Genomic DNA, 14,117 nt, shown 5'->3' with positions numbered 1-14,117 from the left:
GCAATGGCACGACAAATTGCGCGGCAGTGCGGGGATTAAATATGTGCAATTGTCAAGGTGGCTTTAGTGTGAGCGATCATTCTGACAGAGGTTAATTAGTAGTTGACACTAACACGCCATGGTTGTTGCCAAAGGGTCAGGGCGCATCAACTGCGTTTTGTGTGTCCGAATCAAATGCCCCGCATCAACATAACAATGCCTGGTGTAAATAGGGGAACGTTTCACATCCAAAAATGTAGTATTTTCTGTAAAACCTTCATTTCTGAACAAACAAACAAACATGTTTTTCTAAACAAAGCCCTCGTGCTCGTATATCCAAACGACTCACTGACGAATGTGCATGTACAGTCTACACTTGACAAAATTTACAGTTTGCATAGTACAAGACAAGGTGGTAAAAACAGTCTGGTCCTGTGTGTCTTTGGGATTTAGGGTTGGGGTGGTTTGTGTTTGTCCGTGGTCCCGTCTCTCTGGTTGCTAACTGTGCACACGCAAAAGTTGCGTTCAGTGGCGTCCGTCCTCACATCACCTGCAAAAGAAATGAAAAAAAAATGGATGGAAAAAATGTAAAGTCATCAACCTGAATCAGAAAAGCCACAAAGTGCAACAGGAGAAGTTGCACTGCACTAAACGTGAGGGTGTGGAGGGGACGGGCGTCACAGAATCAGTACTCAAGGTTTTTTTTTTAAATTAGTCATTTCTCTTCATCAAGACATCAACGTGTGGAATTATCAACGGTCCAATTGAGAGTAATGTGGAATGAAAGCGACTAAATGGGCTGCAGTCCCTCAAGCTGGTTACAGTCCATTAGGAACGCGGCGTGACGGAAAGGGAGTAGCTCTTACGAGAAACTGAATTACACTCGTACCCATTTACCGAACCAGGTGAACGGTGCTCGGTTAGGATAATGGGGGGGAGACAGAAAAATGAAAGAAAAAAAAATGAATAAAAGCTGCATATACAGTCAGGTCCATAAGTATTTGGACAGTTTGTTGTTGTTTGCGCTGGTACATAATCAGGAGGGAGTTGAGATTAAACAACCAAGATGTAATTGTAGTGTCAACTTTCAGCTTTAATTCAAGGGGTTTAACAAAAATATCACATTAACCATTTAATAATTAAAGCCACTTTTATCCACAGTCCCTCCATTTTTTGAGGCCATAAATAGTGGGACAAACGAAACATAAGGATTAACATTCTTAGAGCCAGTTTTGTTGAGAGAAAGTCATGGGATGGATACACAAACATTTCCAAGTATGTCTTCGAATTCATTTACATGAATCAGTAAGAAATACAAACAGTATGTGTGTGGGGAATATGTCTAGACGCCACTGGAGGTCGCTCTAGCTTGTTGACTAGCAGGAATTTTACTAACAAGTGAGAATACGAATTTGGAATGAGGTCAAAGTCAGTTTCTGGTATATCGATTATTTGAACTGGCGTGTGCTACATGTGTTGTTCCTCGTGTCAAAGTACTTAATCAGGCTTTGTTCTGAGAGTTGCATTTAATGACTCTTCAGGACAACATGAACAGTGTTTCCATTGTTGGTGTGGCTATTAATAGACAAACTGGTTAAACCGTTTATACTGAAGAAGGCTGCGGATAACTAGTTAAATGTCTTGAAGCCAAAACTTGAAGTCTAATTATAGAGGTAGAGGTAGTCATTAAAGGAGAAAATGTGCCGTTTTAAAACAGCCACCGCACCGCCACAGCTAGCATGTGCGGCCATTAGCTGTGAGAGGAATGAAGTGAGCCCTTTAAAGTGAAAGAGAGCAAGAAGGGGGAAGGAGCCGGTGGAATGGGTTCAGTAATTACAGCGGGAAGAGGTCAGTGACAACCGAATTCACAGCTCCTCTGTCCCATAATGCACCTTGGCCTCAGACAAGAGGAAGCAGAGGCGGTGCTAATGGCGCTCCTCAGGTATCTATTAGCTTTTTCCTCCCACACAGGAAGAGCAAACGTGGAGAGCTGAGATCACTGGAGGTGTGATTTTTGGGATGTTGTTGTGGCAGAAGCTGTAATTACCTCTGACTTCTCCAACTTTTACCAGCTGCTAAAACAGCGGAATGGACTGACCACAAAAACACGCAAAAAAAAACCCAAAAAAAAAAAAACAAGAACAGCTGGAGTTTGTGTACTGTGTCCAAGCGTAGAAGAACTACATCCTTACCTGTGGTCTCGTGGAGAGGCTCGAAGCTGCAGACAAAGACAAAGAGAAAGAGAGTATCAGCTCATAACGCTCCGCTCGCTGTGCCGCGCGCAGCAACTAAACGCTAATAATGTGCGAGTGTCTGCGAGATTAAAATGGATTTTTAACTAAAGCCCTCATCGGACTTTCAAGTCTGAAAACATGAACGCAATTTAAAGTCAGTGAGGTTTGACTCCACAATCAAAAATTTTTTATTTGTTCTATTTGATCTAAATTCCCAGAGGAAGACCGGCTTTTAAAGGTCGATGGGGAAAGTTAAATGGTGATCTGCTGTTGCAGGCAAACAGGTTTGAGAACCCTAATTTTCTGTGAAATTAAGGATCACACGTTGCTTATCACGAGAGAAGGAGAGGAAGCATGAATCCCCGTCACAAAAGAAGTGAAAACGTGAACAGCGATGGTATAATGCAATCTGTAACATCACCAGCAGATCCTACACATTTATAGCTTTAAAGACATTTTTATGAATTTAAATTGTACAAAAAAAACAACATTTCTGCAAACTCTGAAATAAGTCGTACATAAAATTGTACAACTGAGTTTTTGTTTGATAAAATTAAATTCTACCAATTTCAAAAACAAGTAAATTGCCCATAAGTGCAAGAGATACAACTGTAAGTTGATTGTTGGCTGTCATTCATCTTTATTTATTTTTTTTGCCAAATTTAACTTCTCAAATGAATAAACAGTCAAGACTTTGATGCACGTTTGAGCATCTTTTGTCGCCATCTAGTGTGCGATGTGAATATTTCAGGGATTCTGTACGTTTCCTACTTGAGACCTAAAATACACTAAAAATGGCATTTATAAATGTAAGAAATGCATTTTTTTTGGCAGGCAGGCAGGCAGGCAGGCAGAGCTTTTCCAGTATTAATACATAAACATTTTGATTTTGAGGGTTTTACGGGTTGAGTCTTAGGACATGGAAGGATTTGCCGTACGAACAAACGGAAGGGCATCAATTCCACTTGACCAGCACAACTTACAGTTGTGAATAAAGGTTTAAACTTTGCTGTGTCTTCCTCTAATGATCTCTGCATGTTTTAACAATGCTTTCACAGCTTTTGGCTCGCATTCATAAAAAAGAAACATGTAATTCACTTTACTTTTGTAAACATTTACAAGTTACACTTCTCAAAACAATTTTATAATTAAAAATCTTTTAATTGGCTTGGATACATTTATAACAACCTAACCTGAATCACTGCACCCAACCTACAACTTGTGCAAATAAAAATCTACAGTGGCAAGTTTGAACATAGTTTGTGAAGTCCTTATAGGTGTTATCACTTATGCAAGATGGCAGAGACTGAGCCCCCTGGTGACCACAATAAGAACTGACATTTGCCCAACATCCAAATTGTATGACGTCGTAGTGAGGTGACCCTGTGCGCCAAATTTCATCTTTGATTGCCAAGTCGTTATCAAGACATTGTGCACACATTGAACCCAGAGACACACAGTCAACTAATTCCAAGACCTGCTCGACATTCTTAAAAATTAGCACCTTTAGCACACCCCAAGTTCCAAAATAAGTCAAGTCTGGGAGCACGCACTGCTGCCACGTGTCACTACATCTGCTCCACCACGGAAACGCCCTGGATTCTGGATGTCAACTGCCCAAGCAAACAACAGGTCCATCCTAGACCTCTCAAATGTAACATCTATCCTTCCTCAGCGACTGGGATCCGCCTTAAGTAACTGGTTAGCATCCAAGTCTCACAACTATACAGAGCAGTAAAACAAAAAAACACCAGGACCCTGAAGGCTTGGACCTTCGTTCTCCTGCACAGGTGTCCACATCACCAATCATCTCTGTTCAGTGACCTCATGACTCCATAAGTTCTTCCCATGATTCTCTATGAAGACCCAGAGGCATGATTGTCACTGCTGAGATACAAGTGTCTCAAATTCCCAATCCAGGAAGTCACTGAAAGCCTGGATCTCGGTTTTATAGAGTCACAAACCCAGACTCCGATTCCTCACTCAGCTGGTCAAATGCTACAATCATGGGATCGAAAATAAGAAATTATCAGTTTCTTTTTAGATTCATCAGAAAATAGTATTTAAAAAAAAAAAAAACATTTTCATCAGCTCTTGCATCATCCTGCACAGTAAAATCACCAGTGTTAGTTTAACACTGGTGATTTTACTGTGTGCCAACAAATCAACCACACAACAAATGTGATTGAAAACACAACCTTCCTGGTGGAGGAAACAATAAAACAAGTACATTTTTGGAAGGACAATTTAATGTTACTATTGTGGTGATGCTCAACGAACATTTTAACACAGTGGACGTCAAGATCATTCACTGGAGGTTTGCCAAAAAAAATTCATATAATTACAGACTGCAGTTTATTTTACATTACGCACACAAACAGAACTATCACACTTATGCATTGTTTGAAGCTCAAATTAATCTTGGGGAATCTCATTACAGCCACTTTGGTGAGTATTTTGGAACGCGTATGCGCTTAATTAACACACCCTGCATTTGAAAACCGAACTCTCCTGTTGAAGGGGAAAATGGATCCGTTGATGGGAGTGATGTGCACTATTTTTTTCTGCTGACTGGCAATCTTGCTGCAGTCTAGCAACACAAATCTGCCGTCAGAGGCCGAGAGGACGTGATGGAGGAGGAGGGAAACTTACGACTGCATGCGGGAAAGGTGTTGTTAATCTGCTCCATTACATCTGCCAGGTCAGAGCTGCTGTTGTGGGAGTCGAGAAGCTCATCTAGATGCGGACACGCACACACAAGCACAGTGAGACCAGTTTGTATCTTGAGTGCAGAGTTCAAACATTTTTTATGTTGTTGTACCAGAAAAATTTTGCACAAAAGGACTGGGCTTTTGCGTGTGTGTGTGTGTGAGTGAGTGAGTGTGACCGTCTCACCAGAATTTTCAGTAAGCTGCCCTCGTTCTTGTACACTGGGAGAGGACACTCCATTTACCCTCGAGTCCACCTCCGGCTGAGAGAAACAAAGAAAACGCAGTGCATCAACATCCTCATCATAACACTATCCTACAACTCTTTACGTTAAAAAGAAGAAATCAGGCCTTGATGTTGCGTGTTTCTTTTTTTAATAACACCTTCCTTTGAGTCGTTCAACCACAGTTTCTGGTGAGGCAGCATGCAAGAGCTATTATTATCTGTCCAATTACAGTCAGTCAAGCTTGTGCCTTGGTGGCTTCCCTCACTAGTCTCCTTCAAGTACAATAACTTGGGTTTTAATTATATCTTAGCTTGGACATACATGTGCTGTGTATAGCGTGTCGGTCAAAAACCAAAAGTGTTGTTCAAACAGAATTCCGACATACAGTATAATCACAAATTTTAAAAAGTGTGTGTAATTTATTCTTCATTCTTTTGAGCAAAAAAGATAAATATGTCAGAATCAGGTGAGAATAATTCATAGAATCAGACAAGGAAAAATCATATTAAGTGACAGTTTGTGTGATAAAACTAAATAATACTGCGCTGTAATCAATCAATCAGAGACGAGGATAATGCAAATAAAGTCGTGTGGACAGTTAGTCAATCTGTTGCAGTGATGCAGGAGTCTGGGACATTTAGAGCATAAATTTCATATTCCCCTCAGGTTCAACCTGCGTTCTTCGCTGCTCTCATTACCCCTCCTTTATCTCCTGTGGCCAGTAAAGGCTAAAGTGATGGAAACACCTCTCAAGCACAGCCAGTGTCTGGAGGCTCGTCCTACAATAGCTGAGGTCAGGGCTTTAGTCAGCCTTCAGAAGTGTGACTCAAAAACAAAACATTAAGCTGTCTGGCTTTGTGGTTCTGCAGCTTGGCAGGAAAGCTGTACTTGACAGAAAGAAATGCTGGCAGACTGTCAGAACTCTGGAGATGTCAGGCAACGCAAGTTCTTATTTAGCAATGTGACCCAAGGTCTGGGAGCAGGCACCGGTGCCACACTGTGGAACCACCAATGCTCTTGATTGGTATCCATGAATTCTGACCTCATGACTCCATCAACTCTTCACAGACTTCTCTTGACCCTACAGGCCACGCTCCCAGAGTCATGAATGATGGCTAAATGCAGGAAGCCATTGACATCCTGGCTCTTAGGCTTGATCCAGGATCATCACAAATATAAACATTCTAACTCCTTACTTAGCTTCTTAAATTCTGCAATCAGGCCAACCATTGGTTCAGCAAATTTTTAAATTGGACATAAAGTCAATGTCAGTGAACCTTTCTTCACCAACAATGACACCTAAGTACATAGCTGGATTCCACAACCTTACCCAACATCCTGTCTGTGGAATCATTGAACACAATAGCCACCAGAACACAAACACCAGAATTCACTAGAAAGAAGCCCAACAATCTTCCCCCACTTAGCACAGGACTCACAGTACGTGTGTATAAGTGGCTATGATGTCCAGCAACTTACTGGGGATCCTAAAAATACTCAGAATGTCCCATAATAATAATAAGAAGAAGAATAAGAAGACGACGAGGGTCCTAGAATGGAACCTTGGGGCACTCCATTTGAAACTTTAAGCAAGGCAAAAGACGACCCAGCTTTCCAAGGAAATACTTTTGAGTCCTTCAAAGATTATGCTCAATCAATTGTCAATGACATTGATGACATTAAACATAGCAGTACATTAATACCTTTGGTCTAATGCAAAAAGTAATAATACGATCATTTACGGCTTTGAGATTGGAAGATGTTGACACAGAGCTTCAGCGAACCAGGTTATTAAGTCTGGAGAGAAAAATCTCCAAAAGTTACATGGTAGTAACGTTTATATTAGAAGGAAACTACGTCAAAGAAAACACTGTGAAGACACGTGACATTTGACAGCCAACGCAAACAACAATGAAAAGACAGTAGTATGTTAAAAACTACAATAGTGAGTGAATTTTGTAGTGCGGCAGAGGGTATGTGCAAAAAAACTTCCTGTCAAAATGTTAACTCTCCTCCATTAAAAATCTGCTGAGTCACACAAGCCGTCCACCACAGGCCATATTGGTTATGACTTCTTACTGTGCCTCCAGCTTCGCAAACACCAGAGAGCCACAATCTGCTGCATGTTTGCTGAGGCTGATTTGTCAGGATTCCTGTTTGTTTGGCTCGAGGGTTCTGCAATTCTCACTTGGCCCAAACAAACCAACCTCAGTGGGCATTTAGTCTGAGCATAAACAAATCTGGAAGTTATTGACAGAGGGAGCTGGAGACATATGATGGACTCCTGGATGGAATGATGATGATGTGATTAGGATCTCATCAGAGTGCTGATGAGCAGTTTTTGTTATTCATAGGAACAACAAACTGCGCGATAAATGGGTGAATTCTGATGATGGGGTGAGCAGTTTTACAGTTTAGCCTTGCTGAACCACAGCCCTGTGGGTTTCACTTGTGGTGAACACAACAAATGGAACCACCCACAGGATAAAATGCTTTTACAGCGGACTGGTGCAATCTGTCAGCTAATGGTAAAGTGTGCGTGTTAGCATGTGTATGGATTTTGTTTTGTATGCCAAAATAAATTCAGAGAACTAGGTAAAGAGAATTAAGTCAAATAACACACAAGTCATTTATACAAATAAATAAATAAGTCACTAGAAAAGAGCCTTGGGGCACTCCATTTGAAACTGTATAATTGTGTTCATATTACTGCAGTGTTACGATCTAAAGCTGTACCACCCCAGAATTCTAGGTAACGCTATATTTTCTTCTGCTTTGCAGCCACTGATAAACATTGCAAGTTTTGGCTTTATCCGTACTTATTTTGGACTTTAACAAACATGACGGCTGCACTTCTCCATGCAGGTTTGTGGGGTGTTTTTTTTTTTTAACATGGGTCTCCACAGGAAACTAATTTGTGGTTTCACATTTATAGAAATTCACACACACATGCTATAAGCATTAGTATTTATTCTTCTGGCCCTACCTAGAAAGCAGGTAGCTCAGTGGCATAAGGAGTTGGGCTAACAGTATAGAGAACTGGGTTTAATTCCCGGTCACAAGATCTTTCTGTGTCCTTCAACAAAACACTTCATCTGCATTGTTAACCCAGCTGCAAATAGGTAGCAGCCTTGACAGCGGAAGTAAACTAAGTTAAACTGCCGTTCCATCTAAGGGGAGTCGTAGACTCTCATCCGTTTCCCGCTTTAGAATCCTGAGATGATTACAAACGGCCCTCGTGGCCCATTTGCTTCATTCTTCTTATGAGACTCATCACTGCCTGACTTCACACTCATTGGCTGCACGTACAAAGGTCAGAGAGTTTTCTCAGTCAAAGTTAAACAAATACAAACTGCTAATGCAATGTGCCAATGCTTCACATATAGATATAGAAGGGCACTCATTAAATACCATGGAGGGATGCAGTGCAGAGCATACCGCCACCAAGTCCCACCAGTCCTCTGTTTCATCTTTGTCAACAGATGGGGTTATTCGTTGGATACATTCTCTAACATTCTTAGATCTGATTGTTAACCTTTGATCCTGAACTTTGGAACCTGACAGGTGATCTTTAAACCTGACCACTCCATTTTGATCATTATCTTTGATCCTGAACTTTGATCCAGACATGTGAACTTTGGTCCAGAATTTTGATTCTGACTGGTGAATTTTGATCCTCATCACCACGTTTTGATCCTTATCTTTGAACTTTGTCAAGTAGGTTGTGTTTTTGTTGTCCATTGTCTATGCGTTGATCCTGTAACCACATTCAAAGAACACAACTGTGAACACAGTTGAGGGGCGGCAGAAGGCCCATCTTCCGAATGGCTTGTTTTCATCCAGTTTCTGGCAACTGTTATTTATCGTCTACAGTTTGGTCTATAAACATTTGGACACAGACAAATTCTGATATTTGGCTTTACTCTCAGTGTATTCAAGAGTAAAGCAAGCAATGGACGTGAACTTGAACCATCCTTGAATCTGAAGGTAACTGGTAATTCAACTTGGGTGTGTTGTGTGGGCCGCTGAAGAGGAGGTACTGCTGGCTCACCACCACCGGATGGCGCCCTGCTTGGAGTGCGGGCTTCAAGCACAAGAGGGCGCCAGAACCACTGGGAGTGACAACCGTCAATCATCCTCAACACCAGCTGTCACTCATTCATCTCATCATCATCACCATAAAGGCCGGGCGGCGACTCCACCTCCTCGCCGAGAAATCTCCTACGATTCAAGGTAAACCTCTTGCTGTAATTATTGCGAATAATAATCTGATCTGTTTTGCAGCTGTTTTTCCTGGTGATATTCCTTATCTGGAATTTTTGGTGTTTTGGTGTGACTGCGACGACTTCGCCTCACATCCCAAAACCAATAAGTGGTAAACCGGAGCTGCACGTGTGTATGATTGGAGGTGGAGGTTCTCCCTCCAAGAAGAATCATTAATCAAGGTTGCTGGGTGTGAGGATTCACACTCACCACCTTCTGTTTCTGTCTGCCAGCAGTACCAGGGCCGACAACGGAGGACAGAGACCACCTGGGGACTCAGGGCTTGGCGGCTTCGGTGTTCTTCAGGCCGTTGGTGGTAGAAGCGGTGTGGGTCCCGGCTCTTCGTTCATCCGAGGTCTCCTATCTTCGAGCCTGCCCGCAGTCCTCTTGTGTATGATTGGCAGTACCCTTGTTTATATTACGTTGTGTTCTTGTGCAACATTAAATTGTTACTCCTTCCCTTATCCATTGTCCGTTCATTAGCGCCCCCTGTTGTGGGTCCGTGTTACGACACCTTCCCAACAGGGTGAAAGGAATTACAGGACTTAGTCCAGTCCAACACTCTTGGGACACAGACCTTGGACAACTTCAAAGATGGCTAACCTGGATGTATTTTAAGAGGTTTAAAAAAACATATTCAGTTCCTATTTTCATGGTATGATCTCACGGACATTAGCATAGTGACGTCACTTCCTGGTGTTATATAACACCTTTATCATTATATTAAGTAAAAGCTAGCGACAAATAAACAAGTCAAACTGGAAACACTGCTTTTGTAACCTGATAACACCTGTGAAGTGATTTATAAGACATCAAGCAGATGTTAGCATGGTGACGTCACTTCCTGGTCTAGTGTGCATGCTAACCTCCGCTAATTCAAAGCTAACTTCTCCAATCTTGTCAAAAGGTCATAAACGTAAACACTGTTTATAAATGATTGACTGACTGACAGAGAGGCTTACTTACAAATTGTAAATAAGACAATAGTCTTAATAATTAATGTAAATAACACGTATAATATTTTGTATAATGTTATATTAATATATATACTTTGCACTGGGATACCAATTAAACAACTGCAAATTATAAAGAAGGCAATGCTCATATGGCCGAGGGTATTTTAGATTTTAGCACTGCCTTATATTTATAGAACCAAAAGTACTTGGACAGTTTCTTGCTGAGGTGTTTCACTGCCAGTGTTCTTCCCTCATTATTATAACAAGTGTAATAAATAAAATTATGTATTTTTTGCTGAACCAAGCTACAGGTTTGAAAATGACCTTATGGTATCAAATTTGCATTTGTTCTTGAGTCACAGCTCCTGCTACAAAGACGCCTGACCGCTCCGCATTAGCATTATGACGACGCAGACAAACGCGAACCGTCTCTGTCACCTGGTGCAGCAGCTGTCTGAGGCGGTGGAGCTGAGACTCCAGCTGCTTGTTGTGTTCCTCCAGGATGTGCATTCGGGCCTCCAGCCGGCCCTTGTGTTGACGTAGAAGTTTGGCTTCGGCGAGAAGATCGGCCTCATCCAGTTGGGCGGAGGAGCCCTCCGACTCCCAGCGGCTTCCCACCTGCGCCCCGCGCTGCTCCTTCAGCTGTTCGTACTCACGCTGCAGGGTCCTGCAGTGGAACGATTAAAAACACAGCAGGGTTCTGACAAACATGAAGGACCTCCTCGCTCACTGTAAGCTGCAATGCTTTACTTAAGTTGACGCTTATGAGCACGGCAGTAAAACTCTGGTGCTCCACTGCGCTTGTCTGGACGTGTGTAATCAGCATTAAATCACAGTAGTCAGGCCACCAGCGGTACAAACAATAGATCGCACAGTGAGGCTGTCGATATGCCATTTACTAATCAAACCGACTTGACAGACTCCTCCAGGAAGTGCATTTCTACTGTGCGCTCAAAGGGTGGCCCTGAATAAACCTGCCTGAATAACATCATCGGATCAGTGTAAACAAGTTTTTGTTTTTTGCATATTCTTAATGTCTGGTTGAGCAATATTTCCATCCCCGCGCGCCTACCTCTGCTCCTCCTCCAGGCGCGCTATGATCCGTTCCAGCTCGCCACGCTCCTCCCGCTCCACAGCCTGAAGGATCTGAGCGGGACTCTGTGGTTGACTGCAGGGAGAGCACTCTCCTCCCAGCGTCTGACAGTACTGCAGGATCAAGGCGTGCTCGTCGTCCCTGCAGGAAGACGCGCACAACTGCTACATTTAGGAGTTCAACTACTTTAATAATGTACCACTCCACAAAATAGAAAATGTTTTATATTTTTAATCATACTATAACTTAACCAACATTTTCTGCCTTTGGCCATTTCCACCAAAGTTGCTCTGCAAATGAAGGTCAACTTCTAAATTGTCCTTGAAGGGTTGTCTTGGCGAAAGTCAAGGTCACGGGATCAAAGGATATAATTTTCATCTTTTACCCGCACACGTATGGAGATGGGGTTGTGGAACCGCCCAAGCAAGGTCAAATTTCCCAAGCAGTCAAGGTCATTGGGGGTCAAAGGTAAAATTTCATGTTTTTCATTCAAATTTGCACCAAAATTGGCACATATACACTTCCAGTCAAAGTTTGGACACACTTTCCCAGTGACTGGTAGTGTATGGATGTTGGATCCGGAATTGCCCAGCAAGGTCAAATGTGCCAAAGGTCAATCGTGTGCCTGTCCCAGGTCCTTTTGCTGATTTTCCACCGAACTTGTATGTCAAGAAAGGTTCACCATAATATAGCCATGACAGAATTAATTTTGTAAAGTTCAAGAATAAGATAGAGGAATTTGGAAGGTGCAGCTCCATCCAGAGATGGGAGTTGTATTTGTGTTGGCGACCCTCCTGTCCTGTGCATCAACAGCAATTCTTGTATATTCGTCCGTGAATTGTTCTGTGAATTGTTTCTGTAATTTATGTTTGTAGCATGGCCCAAGCAGAGGGTCATCCCTTTGAGTCTGGTCTGCGTGAGGTTTCTTCCTCAGAGGGAGTTTTTCCTTACCACTGTTGCTCTGGGGGTTGGTAAGGTTAGACCTTACCTGTGTGAAGCGCCTTCAGGCAAGTCTGTTGTGATTTGGCGCTATATAAGGAAAATAAATTGAAAAATTGAATTAAATTGAAATTTGAGTTTCAACACAATTGACCCAACATTTAAATGGATTAAAGAATCACCTTAGCAAGGTCAGCCAGAAGTCAGTCATTTGGGTAAAGGTGAAGATCATTGGGGTCAAGTGTCAGATTGCCATAGCCCTCACTGTCTTCATGCCCACAGGTACCATTACCTAATTTAATACAGATCGTGTGGCACAGATTTGCTTTCACTGTGAGACTGAACCCATGTCAGAAAATGATGTTAAGTGAGGAAAAAAATGTTCAAAATAACCTTTTCTAGCCAATGCATGTGGAAACTGACATGACATATAAGAGCTTTAGCTGTTCGAGTCTGCTACAGCGTAAGCCCCACAGTCCCTGGTGGAACACAGACGTGTCAGTCTCAACTAGCTGATAAGTGGAATAAGGCGGTGCACCCAGGAGACTGAGGAGAAAGGAGAAAAAGCTTGGCAGGCAGATGGAAAGATAAGGAGGGAGGGAGAAATGTCTGTCATTGACTGCAGTTATTGTGTATCTGTGCGTGCGTGTTGGTGCGCATGTCTCCGACAGTGATTTGAAAGAAGTGGCAGTTTTTGTCTTCATTTTGAAACGCATCTCAAGCCTAGAAGCCTGACACATCGTCAAAAATATTCATTGCCGATCTTTGGCTCTTCGCGGATCCGACAGTGCCAAGTTTTCTCCCGCGCACCAGGCGGCCGTTTTATGACTGTTGCCCGCGGTAACAAGAAAGTGACAAACAAGCTCATTTCATTCTACATGCAACTTCGAAACTGTATGTTCAGAGGCAAAGAGAGAATGAAGAAGCGTCTCTTTCAGCTGCATTCACACAAAATCCCTTCGGCGGTGTTGTGTGAGCTTGTGACTTATTTGCATTTCTGATTGTGAAATAATCAGAAAATAAAAGTTCTTTTCTCTTATTTAGTACATTTCTGTGCAGAAGAAGTCACTGACTACCACACCTGCTCCTAATCCACCAATCAAGTCCCCACTAACCATCCAGCAGGTAGAAGACATGCCCATGGGATATTACATCCACTGCATCAAAGTTCACGAGATTTATAAGAGTTTGTCCTACAAACTTGCTGTAGCTTATTTTTACGGTATTCCTGCTTTAGTTTAGTTTCGCTGAGCAAAAGTTGACCTTGCCAATTCTTTCTGACCACCACCCAACCAAGTATGCAGTAGAGAACACGTCTTCTGGGACTGTAGCTGGTTTTACATATTCAGCCTTCACTTGCACTGCAGAAGAGCAAGAAAACTCGGCACACGTGCGTGTCATCATCACCTCTCGACTCACAGGAAAGGTTACGAGTACATCTCCCTTTTTAACACCTGCGATAACACCTACACTTTTATGACGAGGACTGGGAGTACAGGATCGCTAACGAAAGCGAAGCAGAATGAAGCTTCACATAAAAGACATGACATGCTCAGAAGAGCTGTCTTAACATTTTTACCCTTTAATCGGGCACTTTAACCTCCGTGTCTTATTCAAGTTGAGACAGATCGTTTCCCAAGAAAAACGTACACCGTGTTCATCCTTTACAAATATCAAAGATGAAGCAAAGTTCTGCCAATACAGTATTTTTATATTTC

General features: G+C 42.3%; 1 protein-coding gene across 1 annotated transcript in view; it reads right to left on the bottom strand.

Moving 5' to 3' along the window:
• Positions 1–276: 276 nt before the first annotated feature.
• Positions 277–14,117, bottom strand: part of utrn (utrophin) — a 301,805-nt gene continuing 287,964 nt past the window's right edge. The window contains 6 exon segments of the mRNA XM_034162029.1: positions 277–529; positions 2,172–2,197; positions 4,866–4,949; positions 5,109–5,184; positions 10,806–11,034; positions 11,440–11,601. Of these exon segments, the coding sequence (XP_034017920.1) occupies positions 521–529; positions 2,172–2,197; positions 4,866–4,949; positions 5,109–5,184; positions 10,806–11,034; positions 11,440–11,601 (586 nt within the window). The 3' untranslated portion in view covers positions 277–520.

Source organism: Thalassophryne amazonica, chromosome 21 (genome assembly GCF_902500255.1).
Source record: "Thalassophryne amazonica chromosome 21, fThaAma1.1, whole genome shotgun sequence".
Classification (NCBI taxonomy): domain Eukaryota; kingdom Metazoa; phylum Chordata; class Actinopteri; order Batrachoidiformes; family Batrachoididae; genus Thalassophryne; species Thalassophryne amazonica.
Note: the sequence above shows the minus strand (reverse complement) of the source record. Positions and strands in the feature narration are given on the sequence as shown.